The sequence below is a fragment of the Heterocephalus glaber genome, unplaced genomic scaffold, assembly GCF_053883595.1.
Source record: "Heterocephalus glaber isolate CG9 unplaced genomic scaffold, H.glaber_assembly_v1.0 deba00001067, whole genome shotgun sequence".
Lineage (NCBI taxonomy): Eukaryota > Metazoa > Chordata > Mammalia > Rodentia > Bathyergidae > Heterocephalus > Heterocephalus glaber.
In genome coordinates this window covers 738,289-756,939 of record NW_028258187.1, presented here as the reverse complement: position 1 = coordinate 756,939, position 18,651 = coordinate 738,289, and the positions used below count along the sequence as shown (strand labels likewise).

At 37.9% G+C, this 18,651-nt stretch overlaps 1 protein-coding gene across 14 annotated transcripts in view; it reads right to left on the bottom strand.

Moving 5' to 3' along the window:
* Nucleotides 1-18,651, bottom strand: part of Nvl (nuclear VCP like) — an 81,521-nt gene that overhangs the window by 56,415 nt on the left and 6,455 nt on the right. For 9 of the 14 annotated variants that reach the window (XR_002390048.2, XR_002390049.2, XM_013066524.3 and 6 more), the window contains 10 exons: nucleotides 17,944-18,017; nucleotides 16,839-16,891; nucleotides 16,655-16,754; nucleotides 12,283-12,340; nucleotides 11,208-11,471; nucleotides 7,624-7,756; nucleotides 7,359-7,435; nucleotides 6,713-6,847; nucleotides 4,132-4,233; nucleotides 1,642-1,759 (listed from right to left, as the gene is read on the bottom strand). Coding sequence is in view for 12 of the 14 variants with exons in the window: in XM_013066520.3 (XP_012921974.1) it covers nucleotides 1,642-1,759; nucleotides 4,132-4,233; nucleotides 6,713-6,847; nucleotides 7,359-7,435; nucleotides 7,624-7,756; nucleotides 11,208-11,471; nucleotides 12,283-12,340; nucleotides 16,655-16,754; nucleotides 16,839-16,891; nucleotides 17,944-18,017 (1,114 nt within the window). In the remaining 2 variants the exon portion in view is untranslated. Of the gene's footprint in view, nucleotides 1-1,641; nucleotides 1,760-4,131; nucleotides 4,234-6,712; nucleotides 6,848-7,358; nucleotides 7,436-7,623; nucleotides 7,757-11,207; nucleotides 11,472-12,282; nucleotides 12,341-16,654; nucleotides 16,761-16,838; nucleotides 16,892-17,943; nucleotides 18,018-18,061; nucleotides 18,620-18,651 lie in introns of those variants that run through there. The other 5 variants (XM_021246434.2, XM_087209839.1, XM_087209838.1 and 2 more) reach the window with 4 other exon arrangements.

Below are 18,651 nucleotides of genomic sequence, written 5' to 3'. Positions count from 1 at the left end.
TTAAGATTTTAGATACTGCATTCTTTAGCTAGAGAAAAGCCATGAAAAACTCTTCACAGAATACAGGCCTCAATAGCATTGCCGTGAATAAAATAAAACAACAGAATGAGCAACTTTAAATTGGCACAAGGAACATCAAGTATGTACTACTTTAACCTTTCCTTGTACAGAAAAGCAAGTAGAATTTCAAAGAAGGGAGAATCTAATTCCACAATTTCTGATTCCTATGCCCTAAATGTGTATCTAATAATTGTATTTAAAAATAAAAAACCAGGGGCCAGGGATTTAGCTCAGTGGCACCATGCCTGCCTTGCAACCACAAGGTTCTGAGTTTGATCCCCAGTACCAAAATAACTAACAACTAACAAAAAACAAGTTACAGACAGGGAGAAAAATCTGTGCAATTTTAAAAGTACTCCTTCCAATCTAGTGGTTCTGGCATGAACTAGGGCCTCCCACAAGTCAGGCAAGCATTCTGACACTCAGCTACACCCTCAACCTGCAAGCCATTTTTAAGATAATTCAATAAAGCAATGGACAAAGGGATAAGAAATGAGATTCTGGAGATGACACAAACAGCTAAAGAAATCAGAAAGATGCATAACCACAATGGGAAATGCAAATTAAATGAGATACTAATTTTCAATAAACAGATTGGCTCAAGTTAAAATAACTGGTAATATTCAATATTGCCAAGGATCTGGAAAAAGGGAGACTCATATAATGTTGAGGGAAATGTAAACTGCAAACTCTTAGAAGACAATTTGGCCTTTTCCATTAAAAAACAGAAAACTTTTGGGGCTGGGGATTTAGCTCAGTGGTTCCACTGCCTGCCTCACAAGGGCAAGGACGAGTTCGATTCCCGGTACCAAAACCAAAAAAACAAACAAACAAAAAAATGCATAAAACTTTTTTTCACTATTTGGTTTTGAAGCAGACTCACTATGTAGCCCAGGCTGGCCTTGAACTTCTCCTGCCTCAGCCTGCCCAAATGGTGGGATTACTGGCATGAACCACCATACCTGGCTTCCCATGAAAACTTAAAAGATAATTTTCAACTGTCAATTCAATTTCTGCTATTTATCATAGAAATATACATGTGCACCAAAAGGCTCCTTTTAAGAACATTCCCTTGAAGCAAAAAAATTGAAAACAACTTAAATATCCATCAATGTGGGAATGCTTAAACACAATATGGTGTTTCTATCGTAAATGATTCCACACACCACTCTAAAACAGGTTAAAAAATGTGGAAATATTTCCAAGACATATTGCTAAGGGACAAATAAGTTGAAGAACAAAGTGTATAGTACAATGCCAGAATTATTAAAAGTAGAACAATCTGTTAGTATATGTGTATGTAAATGGATTAAAAATAATGATACACTTTACAAATTTTAAATCAGGGGTGTAGTCTTTTTTTTTTTTGTACCGGGGATCGATCTCAGGACCTTGTGTTTGTGAGGCAGGTGGTGGAACCACCAAGCTAAATCCCCAGCCCCTGGGGTTTAGTCTTTTATTAAAAAGATTTCTTATTTTACACTGTGACATTTACTGTTTGAATGTTTTATATCTTCATGTATGACTTATACTGTTTTAAGGATGTATTGTCTTTAAATGAATTCATTATTTTAAACTGACCATCCATACAGGATAGAAGCTGAGCTACAATTCTTCGTTCCATGTCTTTTGAAGCAACTTCTCTTTTGGGAGTAATAGCATCAATTTCATCAATGAAAACAATGCATGGTGCACTTGACTAGAAATAAAAATATCACAAAAAGACAATCATATATACATTCCATATACTGAAGCATAGTTAAATATATGCATGTTTTAGCATTTTAAAGATCAAGTATCATTCACTGAAAGAATTACCCTCACAGTGTGTTAGGTCTGATTTCTACGTGTCTTAAAGGGAACCAAGATGTTTAAAAGAGGACAGTAAGAGACTACAGGCTATCACACTTACAGTCTTTTCATCAATCCATGTTTTGAAAAAGCTACTGACATTCTTTTGTAAATCAGACATTTTCTATCATACAGAATATAAACAGTAACTTTTAAAACTTTAAATCAGAAACCCTAAGTTCACTACAAATGTTATTAAATATTTTTACCAACATAAAATGTCCATACTTTAAAAAAAATTAAAAGCTGAGTATAGTGGCACACGCCTGTAATCCCAACACCCAGGAGGCTAAGGCAGGAAGATTGCCATGAGTTCAAGGCCAGCAAGGGCTACATATTGAGTTTAAGGCCAGCCTGAACTACATAGCTCAAAAAAGTAAAAAAAAAAGCCAGGTGTGGTGGTGCACCTCAGTAATCCCAGAACCCGGAGGGCTAAGGCAGAATGACTGCTGAGTTCAAGGCCACTTTGGAGCTAGAGTTCAAGGCCAGTCTGACCTACTTAGCTAGACCCTATCTCAAAAACAAAACCAAAAACAGTCCATGCTTTCCTTTGGAATCTGCCAGGAGAGGAACTTAAGAAGTACCATAAGTTTTTAAATTGTGGCAAATATATAAAATGTACCATTTTAAGAGTACAGTTCAGTGGCATTAAGTACATTCAGTGTTATACGATCATTGCCACCATCTATAGAATTTAACATCCTATGTCAAAACCCATCAGAGTTTATTCTAGCCTAAAAAAAAAAATTAGTTTTCTGCCCAGAACTACCTTTTCTGATCTGACCCCTTTCTGAGCCCAGGGAAGGGGCTGCTAAATCTTGTCTTTACTAAACACTGACTTAAGCACAGTACTGGTTTAGAGATGTAAACACAGAATTCATGTCCTGAAAGTGCCATTTGTCCCTCTTATCATTATTCAGCATTGTGTTTACCATAAACACAAAATTTACTACCTATCCCTGGCTACATATGCCAGTTAACAACTGAAATGGCACATTCTGGAAAACAGGAGGCACCTCAGAAAGAGTCAGCCTAACTTTGCACACTGCCTTTCCCACCTTTCTCTGCATTCTTCCTTATCATGCCCACACTTTTTTTAGTGTCAGCCTACACAACAAACCAAGTGGATGGGCTCCACTCTTGAAATATTTTTTCTCAGTTACTGCTGAAATTCACTGCTAAGATATAATTTATTTTCTAATTTCACAACAGCCTCTAGCAGTTGTATCAGCCATGTTCATCAGCTATTATACAGTCTAGATGCAAATAAAGACATGAAATTAAAATTTTCAGTATCTTTTAGTTTTAGCCACAGTGATAATTCCTATCTGCTCAAGTGATTTCTGTTCAAGTGTGTATAACAATATGATGGCTAATATTTACAGGGTTCTTGCTGTAAATACTCTCAACAACACTGTAAGATCTAGGCATATTATTAACCATATTTACTAGTAAGGAAATTGAGGGCACAGAGTGGTTAAATATCTTGTCCAACATCACATGTGATAGCACAGGATCTGAACCTACCTTTTTCACTCAAATTACACTCAAATTTCACTCAAATTACTTAACCATGACACTGTGCTGAAAGTAAAATTTTACACTTGATCATAGCCAAAGGCAAAGAAATGACTGAAGGTAAAACTTTAATGGGATGTATACATCACCTTCCAAAATTTTTTTTTCACCTTCCAAATTTTAATAACATAAAAGCCAAAGAAGAAAAGCGCCAAATTTTAATAATAGAAATTACAATTAGGGTAAAACCCAATCTGTAATTCTCTGGTAGAGAATTTTCTTTATACAGCTTCAATTATACAAATAGAAGTGTTTATTCTGGCATTTTTATGGTTTCTTTTATAATGTAATAAGCCTAGATATAACAATGTTCACAGTGCTTAGAAGTTGTTTGATCAAACCTAGGTTGAGAAAAGTAAAAGTGAATGAAAATATCCTAAGGATGACATATATTCAACATATGACTACTGGGTATGATGGTCAGACCTTTCTACAAATTATCTTTATGTCTGATTTCACATCAAACAGATTACTTATGTAAGAGCCCATATCATTAAGTCTACTTTAAATATTTAGTTGTCATGTGTAGCCAAATGCCATATTTAAAAAAGAATGGCCAGTGAAAGAGATAACAAATACATAGTAGCATCAGAGAAAGCATGTAACATCTGACAACCTGACATTAGCCATTAGCTAACTCACCACAGCTTGTTCAAATAAGTCTCTGAGCTTCTGTTCAGATTCCCCAGAAACTCCTGACACAATCTCTGGAGCAGCCACTTTCAGAAGCGGCAGGTCAAGTTCCTGTGCACAAACATGTAACAGCATGACCAAATATTCAAATATTAACCTCCTTAATGTTTCCCTACCTAGCCCCTCACCAAAATTGCATATTTAAAATGACTGATTTCCCTAGGAACTTCATCTTTGTGAGCTGATCCAATGAAAACGACTAACAATTTATGCAAACACATTACGTAGAGATTTTCTACCTGTTTTCACTTTACTAATGTCACTATAAAACTATTGCCTCTTAAATATCAAGAAATATGATCCCTCCCACTTAGGGCTGAGCTAAAACAACTGTATCAGTTATATATGATTACAGGAGAGAAATGGCAGAGTTGTTTCCCACATACCCTGCTTGCATTTCTCCAGCCTTAGACCTGGCAGAGCCAGTTACTATTCAAGGTAGGCTCTTTTAAGGACCAGAAGCCTGGCATGGACCATACGCCAGTAATCTCAGCACTTTGGGAGCCTGAGGCAGGAGGATCACAAGTTCAAGCCTAGTCCTAGCAACTTAACATGTTCACGATGGGGACATAATTTGTATGTCTTGCTGCTGGGCGGCTGATTTGACTTCGATTGTTACATCAGCTTGAACCGCAGTGGTACATGATGGCTGTCCAAACAGGCGGCCCGTGCCGCTTCTCAGGGGTCTTCCATTACAATATGCAAAGAAAGCCACTGGTTTAGCAGACCACGTTTCATCATGTTTCGGTTCTTTAAAGGAAACATCAAAATGGCATAAAAAACTGTTACACAGCTGATGTGTGGTACAGCAGTCGTAAATGCATATTTTCTATACCAGCAAAGGGGTATATGCATGATTTCTATGTTAAAATTTAGAGAATTATTGATAACCTATTAGTCAACATGAATGTCTTTTAATTTAATGATTTGTCAATTATTGTAACAGTTTTTTTTTTGGTACTGGGGATTGAACTCAGGTTCTTGCACTTGCGTAGCAGGCGGCGAAACCACTGAGCTAAATCCCCAGCCCAATTGTAATAATTTTTAATTGGCATGAATAGTACTGATTTATATCTGGGCAGTAATTAATCAAATTCACATAACTAAGTAGATTTGGTCCTTTATAGACTTATCTTTATTAGTAAAAAGACCAATAAAGGTGATTAGATCCATTTGTACCACCAGTGATACAAGCCTCCCAATGGGACAGTCATGCATGTACCATTGGTGGTTCAAGCCAGCGGGAGTGTGCTAATTTAATGAGACTCTGTCTCAAAATATAAATAAAATGGACTGAAAATATAACAGCTCAGAGTGAAGGCCTTATGGTCAATCTCCAGGCCCACCAAAAAAAGGGAAAAGGAAAAGTTCAGAAATTCCCTAAGTGCAAACGGCAACAAACCATTCTGGCTACCCTGAAATTTCACTTCCTCAACCACACTTTTGACCCTGACTAGAACTTGGATGTCCCAAAACTCTACATAGCATTCTGTACTTTTTTGTTCCACCTTTTATAATTACTAGGTACCACATTTGTGGACATGAATTACTTTAATGTTTCCTTTTCATATTAAAACTAGATTTGCTGTACTTACTGCTATATTCCAACATTTGCCATGCAGCAGTCTTACACAACAGATTCATTGAACAAAAGTGAACATTCACGTTCTCCTTTAAAAATGATTTTCTTGGGCTGGAGATTTAGCTCAGTGGTTCCGCCGCCTGCCTCACAAGCGGAAGGTCCTGAGATCGATCTCCGGTACAAAAAAAAAAAAAAATTTATCCTAAAAATGATTTTCTTGGGCTGGAGATTTCGCTCCATGGTTCCAACACCTGCCTTGCAAATGCAAGGTCCCGAATTCGATCCCCAGTACCAGAAAAAAAAGAAAAATGATTTTCTTTCACAGAACATTAATCTGTTAATGACTAGTATAATATTCTATTCAACAAACTCCAGTTACTTGGATATTTTGCATTTTACTACCCAATAGTTTCTAAAAAATCTTATAGGGCTAAGTATAATCATTAACTTTATTTTGTCAAGTATCTTGTATTATCATCTAGAAAAGATACTTTACCACAAAAATGTAAGAACATGACACATGGAAATTTTGAATAAATTTAGCTGTATAAAAACAATACTAGAGTCTTTTATTGCGTTGCTCTTAAGAACTACTAGGTTAGCCAAGGATTTAGCTCAGTGGTTCTGTAGCCTGCCTTGCAAGCTCAAGGTCCCAAGTTCGATCCCCAGTACCAAAAAAACCACAAAAAAAAACCCAACTACTAGGTTACAGGGTAAGGGAAACAACTACAACATAAACTATTGTTTAAAGCTGTAGTAGTTTCCCACTTACTCTTTGTTATGTATGTAGTAACTGACTTTTAAAAATCCCATAAAAAGCAGCATGAAAGAGATAAAGGGAGCATTTCTCATGACCATACTGAGAGATATCAGGTCTGTCTGAAGTTGACCAACAAAAAACAGTAACAACAAAAATAGCAAAAGTGAAAAAGTATCAGCCAGTCTCACCCCAGCAATTGCGTGTGCAAGCAACGTCTTCCCGCAGCCAGGGGGCCCGTGAAGGAGAACGCCTCGAGGGGGCACAATGCCCAGGTGGTGGTACACCTCTGGATGACGCATGTGTATGAGCATCTGGCAGACTTCCTGGCAGGGAAAATGCAGTTACCTTCCTCGGCTCAAAATAGAACAAAGGCGGAATGAAATACTTACTCTTCATAAGAGGCAAAACTGTAGAAAGCACAGGCTTTTTGTGCTTAGGCTTGAATCCTGGTGCCGGTATCTACAATTTAACTTCAGTAATAACATCTCTGAAGGTCTATTTTTCTACGCTGTAAAAATGTCTACCTTACAGGTGTAACACAAAGTAACTCACATGCCAACCGGACAAAATGGACACTAAAGAGCAGCAGGAACTGTGACTATCAGTACCTTTAAGACAAGATCACATACAAAGCACATCATGAAGAGGTGAAAAAGTTCAGGATCACACACTTCTCTTATCTGCAAATACCCTGAAGGGTACAGACCAGGTTGCTCTGTTTGCCTTCCCAAGTTTCCTTGTCTGCACCAGTTCATAAAACAAAGGGGTAGGCTTTGCTGGTGTAACTGATTAGCAATATGCCCACTTGAGGTAAAATTTGGAATGTGAACTAACTTTTAATGTCACATCATTGCCTCCAACATCTTCAAACTTCGCACTGGAGATCTGCAATTCTAGCCCTCTGGTTTTAGCTGGTAAACAAACAAGAGATGAGTAGGTCAGTGATTCAGTATAAATTCACAATTAAAGGACGATTAAATACAGAAATGTTTTCCAGTAAAAGCGCACACAAAAGGTCCCCCAAGCAAACAACTTAGAATAAATGATGCCTCTCTCAGAGCAAACACATTCACTACTACTCGCAAGACCAACATCTCACCTTTCTTTTGGAGGACAGCTTCTATTTCTCCATCTACTTCCTGAAGATCTTCTTTTTTCTGTTTGTTTCCTTTGCCCTTTATCTTGGCTTTCCTTTTTTTATCACTCTCCAGAAGAGAAAAATCTTTCGTATCCTGGAAGAAATTTAAGTAAGCCACACTTAAAACTACAATACCAATATTGTGAAAGTTTTTTAAAGATGGACATTATACAAAACACTCCATTGCTGCTGTAGCACATTCACCCGTTAACTATTCTCAATCTCTTTGCTTAAGGATGCTGTCTGCTGGGGATGTCCTTTCCCATAACCTTAAAGCTCGGTTTAAAGCCTAACATTTGAAAACTTTCCTTCTTCCAGTTGATTTAGTCTCCCCACACTCTGCAACCACTGCATCTGTAGCTGTGTTATAGGTTCCTGGATTCTGCTTTGCATTTGGGTGATTCCTTTTCTCGTTTCTGAACTATAAGCTCCTCCGCTCAGGACACTGGTAAAACCTTTTATTTCTCAGAGATGTCTCACAGTTGGTGTTTCATATAGATGTTTACCTGATGATTCACAAACTTATATATGACGATAGAGCTGCCCTGACAGCCAAAAGTATAAATCAACATGTAAGTCAAATTTTTAACAACCATAATGTTCTTCATAGTAGGTGGTTAAAGCAAAGATACTTGGAAAAGACATACTCAGCTAATAATTTCAAAGAGAAGCAGGCTGGGGATTTAGCTTGATGGTGCCGCCGCCTGCCTCGAAAGCTAAAAAAATTTTTAAAAAATTTCAAAGAGAAGCTGGGCATGGTGGCACATGACTATAATTCCAGCTACTCAGGAGACTGAGATAGGAGGACTGAAGTTTGAGGGCAGCCTGGGTAACTTAGCAAGATTGTGTCTTAAAAATAAAAAGGGTTGGAGATACATAGCTTGATGGGAGAGTGAAGCCCTTGCAATTCAAACCCAAGTACTGCCCCATCACCACCACCACCAAAAAAAAAAAAAAAAAAAAAAAAAAAAATTGAAAAAGGTTTTCCAAATCAAGGGCTTGGTGCCCGAAAACCAACCAGAGCAGCCCTGTCCAAGAGAAATGTAATGCAAGTCATATATCTAATTTTATATATTCTAGTAACCATTCAAAAATGAAAAATAGGGCTGGATGTAGTTTAACTGTAGACTGCTTGCCCAGCATGTACAAGGCCCTCCCTGGGTTCAATACCCATGCAAATCAACAATAAAAATAATAGACAATAAAAATACATAAAACTCATTTAAATTTTTATCCCCCTGATGCTGGGGATTGAACCCAGGGCCTTGCACATACTAAGCAAGCACTCCTCCACTGAGCTACATCCCAGGCAATCACATATTTTATTTAACTCAGTGTATCCAAACATTCTCATTTCAACATATAGTTAATACAAAAATTAATGAGATGTTTTGCAGTAAATTCTCAAAGTCAAATGTGTACTTCAGTAGCACACCTCTCAGTGTGAACACTAAATTCTTATGGGAAGCCCTTGATTTGTTTAGATTTTATAAAATTTATACCTAAAAATGGAGATTCACATACCTAAGTTGTTTCTTCCGTATTTAGAGGTTTTCCAAAAACTCAACTGAGTATGTTTTAAATTTACAATTAAATTACAAGTTCAAGGGCCGGAGATTTAGCTCAGTGGTTCTGCCCCCTGCCTCGAAAGTACAAGGTTCAGAGTTGAATCCCCAGCACCAAAAAAAGAAAGAAAAAAAAAAAAAGCCTAAACAAGTTCGGCTCCTTTGCTGCACAGAACCAGCCACCATGGGCAAGGAGCCCTCCAGTGGGGCCAGGGGATTTCAAAGCCCCTCTCACTTAGCCATGCCTTAATCAGTTAAGGAAAGCACCAAGCATGTTCACTTTGTGATAATTCATAAGCTACACTTTGCCTCAGGTATGGCAAATCTCGATTTTAAAAGGTTTTTAAAAAAAGGTATCTGCCTATTCTATACATTTCCATAATATACATACTAACATAAGACATTATCCTGAACAGATCAAAAAATTACATTGCTGTTTCAGCAGCAATCTTTCCTTCTACCTAAAACCATCAACTCTATTAATAACAAAAGCAATTATTTAAAAATTCTCACTAGTAAATGTCTCAGGAAGCTCATTAGCTAGTAATTCAACAAACTCATTGATTGCCACGAGGTATTTTTAGTCGGGGACACATTAAAACTCAGTCCTTACTCTCCTGGAACAAGTCTAGTATAGGAAGACAAAGAATGAGTTTAAAAAAAAAAATTACACAAAAGAAAGAATAAGATTAAGTGACCATAAGTGCTTAAAAAAAGGGGGAAACAGGAGTACCTAGCTGAGCATGGTGGCACAAGCCTATAATCTTAACTCTCTGCTAGGATCACAAATTCAAGGCCAGCCTAGGGAGCTTAGCAAGACTTGTATCTCAAAATTAAAAATTCACACTTTTAAGTGAAATAAATTGGGGGCCAGGGATGTAGCTCAGCGGTGCCACACCTGCCGGGGAAGTGCAAGGTACTGAGTTCAATTACCAGTACTGGGGGGGAAAAAAAATCAGACACATGTTTAAATATCGTGTCGTTTCTCATAGCGAGAAACCGGAAGTGTAAATAAGGACCAAAATGGATGATAGCCATTGGAGAGTAGGAAGAAAATGTTCAAAGGCGCAAGAGAACAAGGGCGGGTGTAGAGGGAAGGGAAGGGAAAAGAAAAAAGAATAGGAGGAAAAAAATATAGAAACAAAGCTTTTATAAATGAGGGGAAGGAAGGTTGAAAGGAGGGGAGGGAAACAGTGAAAAAAAGAAGAATCAAAGAATCAAGATAGAGTATGCACAGTACAAACTCCCTATGGTGAACGTGATCATTATGTATATCAAAACTATACCAATAAAATTAATTAAAAAAATAAAATTAAAGGCTATTGAAAAATGTGGGGGGGGGGAAGTGTAGCTCAGCATGAAGGATCTGGGTTTAACCCCAAGTACCACAGAAAAGAGAAGAGAAAGAAACAGAATCTAACACTGTGCTATTTTCTGTCTAATGAAAGGCAAAGACTACATGGGAACAGATGTGAAAAACTGATGGGGTGAGCCACAGGAGTCTGCAGAAAGTGTTCTAGACAGAAAGTCCAAGAACTAACATCCCAAATGAGAGAGTCTGGTGTGTTCCAGAAACGGCAAGAGGCCACTGTGGCTAAAGCAAAGAGGGAGGTGGAAGAAGATGGGAGTAGATGAGATTGAGGCATTGGGTTCCATTCGCAGCACTACAAAAACAGAAAAGGACACAGACTCCAACTGGAAGTCTATTTCAGTTGTTAAGACAGGCTTTGAGGGGCCGGGGATTTAGCTCAGTGGTTTCGCTGCCTGCTGCGCAAGTGCAAGGACCCAAGTTCGATCCCCTGCACCAAATAAAAAAAAAAAGACAGGCTTTGACTAGACTAGCAATGACAGCAGTAGTGCAAAGTGATCAAGTTCCTATGACTTGTAAAATGCAAGGTTCTACTGGACATTACATTTAATAAAGATTGTAAAGTATTCCAACTATGTGGCGCTACAATTCTACTATGAAAATACCTGTACCTTAGATACAGACTTGGAATCACTTTTCTTGTCCAATGGCTCCAAGAAAAAACTGTTTTTCTTTCCATGTGGGATTTTGTCAATAAACCATCCTCCCTCAGACTCTCTGGCAGGAGTCTTGAAAGGAATGGAGTCTGTTTTAGAACTTAGTCGTGGTGCTGAAGCAGTTGTTTCTCTTTGCTGCATCTCAGGAGTATTTGAAACAGAATCAGGATTTCCTTTCCGATATAAAGAGAGTAGTGAAGTGTTCATGTGGTTTGCTGTCTGGCAGAAACACAATTTTAGTATAAATTACTCAACAGGCATTCAAAAAAGGCTCTATTTCCCATTACTACTAACTTTTCTAAATTTTGTTTTCAACAAATTTCTCTTGTGATATTTACAGTCAGAATGTATAGGCATTCACAGTAAGATGATTTGCCAACTAAGCATTTACTAGTTAAAAAGAGGTATTCCTACCAACACTCCAAGTTCATGGAGGGTCAATTCATAATTGGTGACTAAATAAAAAGTATAGTTGCTTTTTAAAAAATACAAGAAAGAGGGGCCAGGGATTCAGCTCAGCGGTGTCGCCACCTGCCTCGCAAGCGCAAGGACCCAGTTCGATCCCCAGTACCCGCCCCCCAAAAAACTATAAGAAAGTATGAAAATGAACTGGCAGTGAGGGTCATTACTATTCCATCAACTCAGAACTAGATCAAATACAACTCAGTCTCATCCCTTTAATACATTAAAAAATGAATTTACCAATAAATGATCAAGTTATAAATAATTCCCATATCTCTTTAGTTAAACCTATTCATCAGTAATGCCAGCTCTTTTGCAGAAAATACTTTTCTCCATTTTTACTATTAATCCCCTTTCTATTTGTTTACCCTTATTTCTATTCTCTTCCCCTTTCCCACATATAACTGACTATAAACACTAGGATGACAAATCATCAACATTATATCTAAGTGTTCAATGTTTCTTACATGCACACTGTTTCTTACTGTCTGTTAATGTTGTTTTCCCTGAGGGGAACATAATGATTTTTTTAAAAAATCAAAGTGGGGCTCATAAATATCTAGCTTACCTGTGGATCTGTGTAATCTTCTGCATTTGAATCATCATCAGAAGAGCTTTCAGTATACCTCAGTAAAAAAGAGGGGAAAATGACTTAAAGGCTTTTATCCTGCATCCTAGAAAATTACTATCTAAAGTAAGTAAATATACTAAGGCAAAATACTATGGTGGTTACAAGTTCAAGCTTTGGAAGCAAAGAAACTGGGATTCAAAAATCCACCTTACCCAGGTGTGGTGGTACACACCTGTAATCCCAGCACTTGGGAAGCTGAGGCAGGAGGATCACCAAGAGCTCTAGGCCAACCTGGGCTACAGTGAGTTCAAGGCCAGCCTAAATTAAACAGTGAGACCATGTCTCAAAAGATAAAAAAAACCCCAAAAATCCCCAAAGTGAAAACTGAACATCTAATAACTACAAACTGATAACATTACATTTTTGATTGGTGTAAAAATGGTAGATTAGCAAGTGCGAAGGGCTTCTCCACAATTTATACTCTACCAAAAAACAAAAATCGACTCCAAGTAGATTAAAGAGTTAAATATGAAGCAACAAAAGAGTATAGGTAATACCATTTTAAATATTGCTGTGAAAGAAACTATTCTAATCATATCAGCATAAACCCTAACAGTAAAGATTAAAAATGCAAAATTTCTCTAATCAAAAGACACTGTAAGTCAAAATAAAAGGCAAAGGGTAAAATGGGACAAGCATTTGCAGTGCATATAAAAAAGAGGTACTACATTAGCATATGTAGTGCAGCAGGCTGTAATCCTAGGCCTCTGGGAGACTGAGATGGATTAGCAACTTAGCCAGATCCTGCCTCAAAATAAAAAAGGGCAATGATGTAGCTCAGTGAGAAGGCCCTGGGTTTAATCCCTAGTACCACAGGGAGTGGGAGAGAAGGGTGCTATTTTATGCAAAGAGCTCTGACACTAATTCAAATATTTGTTAAAAGAGATAAAAAAAAAAAAAAAAACAACAATTCAACAAAATAAATAAATAAATAAAAATAAAAAATTCTGACCTCATTAGTTATCAACAAATTTCAAATAAGAACCAGGTGTGGTGGTTCATGCCTATGCCCCAGCACTTGGGAGGCTGAGACAAGATAACTGCCGCAAGTTCAAAGCCAGCTTGGGCTACATATTAAGTTCGAGGCAGCCTGAACTACATACTGAGACCCCGTCTCAAAAAACCAAAAAAAAATTAAAATATAAACAATATGACTTCCTATAAACGGGCTGAGCAACCCTTATTTGAAAATCCAAAACATGAAATGTTCAACAAAAATGTGAAACTTCTTGAGCACCAACATGCTGCCAAAAGTAAAATATGTCACACCAGACCTAGGAAATGGCTACAAGGAAAAAACAGGCGTACTAAAAATACTGTATAAAATTATCTTCAGTCTATGTCAACCGGTAATGAATTTATTTGCTTAGAGTTGGGTAACAACCCCCAGGTATTTTACTATGCATATGCAAATCTTCCAAACCCTGAAAAATGTGATATCCAAAACAGTTCTAGTCCCAGCATTTTGGATATGGGACATTCAACTTCTAATAGTTTAAGTAGGATTACAAGAACGCAGAGAAGTGTGCCCTTTATACAAAGTTGCTGAGAGTAGACAGTAGGGCAGCATTTTTGTAAGATACCTCCAAATGTGCCAGCAATCTCAAACACATGAATGTCTCTGTCCCCAGAAATTCCACTTCAGGAATTTGACATGAAAGAGCAATGTGACACATACAAAGACACATATATACATACGCCCTACAGGATCAGTGCAAATAGAAACCACCAAATATCCAAATATGAAGCCAGAGATGAAAATTATGAAAAAGTTTCAGCTATAAAGAGAAGGGAAATAAAATTTATTTAAAGAAATACAATGGAGTACTACTCCACCATAAAGAGTGAGAAGGGGATATGACCATATATATCCTACAGATACTAGCGTAACAAGAGAAGACTGAGAAGAATTATACCAACAAATTCCACATTTTAGACAAAATGGGCAATTTCTTTCCTTTTGTTTTTTTGGGGAGAGACAGAGCCTCACTATGTAGCCCAAACTATCCTTGAACTCACAATACCCTGCCTCACTTCCCAACTGCTTGGATTACAAGCATGTGCTATTGTGCCCAAGGGACAAATTTCTTTAAAAACACAATCCAGCAAAATTGACATTAAGAAAAAAAAGATATTAGGAAGGAGCCATGTATAGCAAATTAAAAGTAATCAAAATCCAGACTGGATACAGGATGATTTTTTTTATAATAAAATGGAGTATTACTCAGCCATAAAGAATGAGCAACTAGCGACATTTATAGCTAAGTGGATGCACATTGAGGCCATACTCTTAAGTGAAATAAATAGAACACACATGTGTAAATACCGAAGTTTCTCTGGTGTGACAAAATGAAAATGTAAATAAGGATCAAAATGTATGAATTGATACTGTGAAACAGGAAAATGTCTAAAGGAGTAGGGGAAAGAAAAGAAGGGAAAAGAAAAAATATGAGAAAAGGAAAAACATGGAAACAAAGTCTTTATAAATAGGGAAGGGTGGAGGAGGTGAAAGGTGAAGGTGAGGAGGAAAGGGGAATGGGGAAAAAATAAGAACCAAGATACATCATGTACAGGTACAAGATCCCAATGATGACTGTAACTGTATTGTATACCTAAAATGTACCAATAAACTTAATGGAAAAATAAAAAATAAAAGTAATCAAAATCCAGGGCCCGGGATTTAGCTCAGTGGTGCTGCTGTCTGCCTCACACACACAAGGTCCAAGTTCGATCCCTGGTACCAAAAAAACAAACAAACAAAAAAACAGGTATGGTGGCATACCTGTAATCCCAGCAACTGGGAGGCTGAGGCAGGAGGATTGCAGTAAGTTCAAGGCCAGCCTGGGCTCCAAAGGAATTCAAGAGTAGCCTAAACTACATAGGAAGACCTTGTCTCAAAAAATAAAATATAAAAAAAATAAATTGGGGGAGTACTTCACTTTCAAATACTCCCTACTTATCCAGAGTAGCTGTCTGTCCTCTGCCTCTCTTCCCCTTTCCCCCATCTTCAAATAAATCATCTTTTTTTTTTTTTTGGTACCCGGGATCAAACTCGGGTCCTTGCGCTTGCGCAGCAGGCAGTGAAACCACTGAACTAAATCCCCGGCTAAATAAATCATCTTAACAAAACTAAAAAATTTTTGCTAAAAAATTTCAGAGAAGTTAAACTATTGTCCACACAAAGATCTGGATATAAATGGTTTTAGCATATTTGTTTGTCATAGTCAAATAATGGAAACAATCCAACTGTCCCATCAACAGATAAATTTAAAAATTGTGGCATATCCATAATTACCAATAAAATGCAACGAACTATTAAGATATGCAACAACCCTGGTAGATTTCAAATCATGTTAGGGAAAAGATTCTCATTTTAAAAATATACACTGTATGATTCCATTTATACAAAATTTTAGAAAATGCAATCTAACCTATAAAAATAGAAAGCAAGTCAATAGGTATTTGGAAATGGGGATTGAGGAGAACAAGAAATCTGAGGGTCGATAGAAATGTTCAGTGTCTTGTGGTGATGGTTTACTGAGCATATATCAAAAATCAACAATTTGTGTATTTTTAAAGTGTATAGCTTATTCTGCATTAATTACATCTGAATAAAATTATTTAAAAACCCTCAACATTATTCCTTAAAACCAACAGGCACCTTTTAACATATTTGCCATTATATCAAAGCAGAGAAAAAAAAGAAACAACTCCATCAGTAATACAAAAAGTAAAAAATTTCCATGCCAAATGATATGCTAAGAAAAATTTCTCTCTTTTTTTTTGAGAGAGGGCTTCACCCTGTAGTTCAGGGCAGTGTTGAACTATGTAGTGTAAGCTGGCCTCGAACTTGCAGCAGTCCTCCTGCCTCAGCCTCCCAAATGCTGGGATTACAGGCCTGCGCCACAACACTCAGCAAGAAATATTTCTAATAAGCCAGGTAGACACTAAATTGGGTGCCTAAAAAGTTCTAACAAAGCAGTAACATCTCAACTCATGAGCGGGAGGGCTGAGCGGGATGTTTGTTTAAAAAAAGAAAAATGAGGCCAGGGATTTAGCTCAGTGGTTCCGAAAAAAAAAAAAAAGAAAAATGAATACTTTAGTTACAGAAATGCAAACACACAAAGCCACAGTCAAAGAAAGAGTGTAATGTCTTTGGGGATTCCTGAGTATTCGATATGGCTTGAAGAAAGGACGAGAGGGAGTTAGAAGTATTATCCAGGGTTTTGTTCACCATGAAGTGCCACTGAAAAGTTTATGATATGAATATAACATTCTGGGGGAAACCCCTCCATTTTGTATAACTTACTCATCATCCTCTCCGCCTTTTCTCGGTCTTTTTGTCAGATGTTCATCTTCTAATTCTGTTAGATTCTTAAACTCCTTCTCACTACTAATTATGTTAAATACTAAAACAAACAAACAAAAATGCAATGAACTAAAAGACTTTTCTATAACTACTGATAATTCAGCTCTAACACCAAAGGACTCACCTTTTTCTACCTGAATCCTAAAAGCATTCCTTTTTCTTCGACCATAGTCCATACTGAAAAAAAAAAAACAACCCGCAAATTTTAGTATAGTGGTCTCCACCAATATTTTTCCATTAAGTTTTATCTAAATGGATTACATAAAGTTGCATAAATATGTCACTATTCATTGGCCATGAACCTCTTTTTCAGACAACTTGTTTTAAGGTAGGGTGATGCTCTGTAGTTCAGGATGGCGTTGAACTCACTATGTAGCCTAGGCTGGCCTCAAATTGGTGGCAATCCTCCTGCCTCAGCCTCTCGAGTGCTGAGATTACAGGCATGGGCCACCAAGCTCAGCTAGACAACTTCCGAGTTTGTATTTTTACTTTTTCTTGATCTTTTTACTAGTTCTTTTTCTTGGGAGTGTTTTTATTTTGAAATTTCAAGCCTAACTAAAATCCTGAAAGAAATGTAATAAATATTCATATATTGTTAACATATATTCTCAAATTATTAACATTTTGGCACATTTTACCAAGATAATTTTTTGGCAGCCATTTGAAAATTAGATACTTCACCTCAAAAAAAAAAAAAGCATGTTTCTCTATACAAAAACATATTTAAATATCCATAGTACATTTAGCACAAATTTAAGATTGATAAAATCTAATGTATACCCCATATTATAATTTGTCCAATTGTTCACCCAAAATACTGGGTTTTTAAATTTTAACGCAGGGTCTGTGATGGTTTGTGCATTCACTTGGTTGTCTTATCTTTAGTCTCCTTTAATTTATAACAGTCATTTTACCTTTTCTGTGACACTGACATTTTTGAAGGGTTCAGCCAGCTAGGGGATAAAAATATCCCTCAATCTGTATCTATCTTACATTTCCTTGTTATTTAATTCAACTTAAAGGTGCTCCAGGGTAAAAAGTGCCCCCTCAAAGGACAGTGTACTGCACACAGTAGTTGTTGTAAATGTGTGTAACAGCACTGAGTTCCAAGCTTATGGCCTGGAGACCAAGGGCAGGACCCCTTGATATCAAAGTGAAATTTAAACAGCCTTAAAACTTAAATGGTAGGAGTAAGAGGGAGCAAGAATCTGGAAACTACATTCCTTTACCTGTACATTCTTTGCAAATCAGATGCTAAGACTCCAGTGTCCACATATTTGCCACATGCATTACTGGTGAGGTACTAAAACAGAAAATATGACAAAGAAAACATTCAATGTTTCAAACCTGGTGATTTTAATCAAGAGGCAAAAGGCTACCCAGACACACTGCGCTTTAATGCAAGCTGTTCAGTAACGAAGTCCGCCAAGACCACGGATGGGATGGAAGCGGCCGAACGATCATCAGGCGGGGCAGGCACGGGAGAAGCTACCGCCGTTCGTCACCGTGACCGCAGTAACAGTAACTGCAGCCCCTCCACGGTGGTCCCAGCTCCCGAGGCCAGCGGGACACGCAGGGACCCGGCCGGGCAGCAGGAGGGGCTCACGGCGGGCCGGGTGACAGCCGACGTCCGTCAGCACCGCAAGACTTCCAACTTGAGGCAAGGCAGGATCTACGCTAAACTGCCTTTGGCCACATCTGCGGCTCCGGCCGAGCTTCCTTGGGGTTAGGATTACTGGTTTCTCTTCCACGTTTGCATTTTCCAGCAGCTGGCTGACCAGTCATCGCGACCGCTCCCTCAGTCCCTGGGCCCCTCCGGCTTCAGGAACAGATCTACCGGGTACTGAGTGCCGCTGGCCTCTGGCACCGTAAAACAGCACCTGGCAGCTGAAGGCCCGAACCGGAGCGCCGGGCCGGGCGCCCGCCCCCCAGACCCC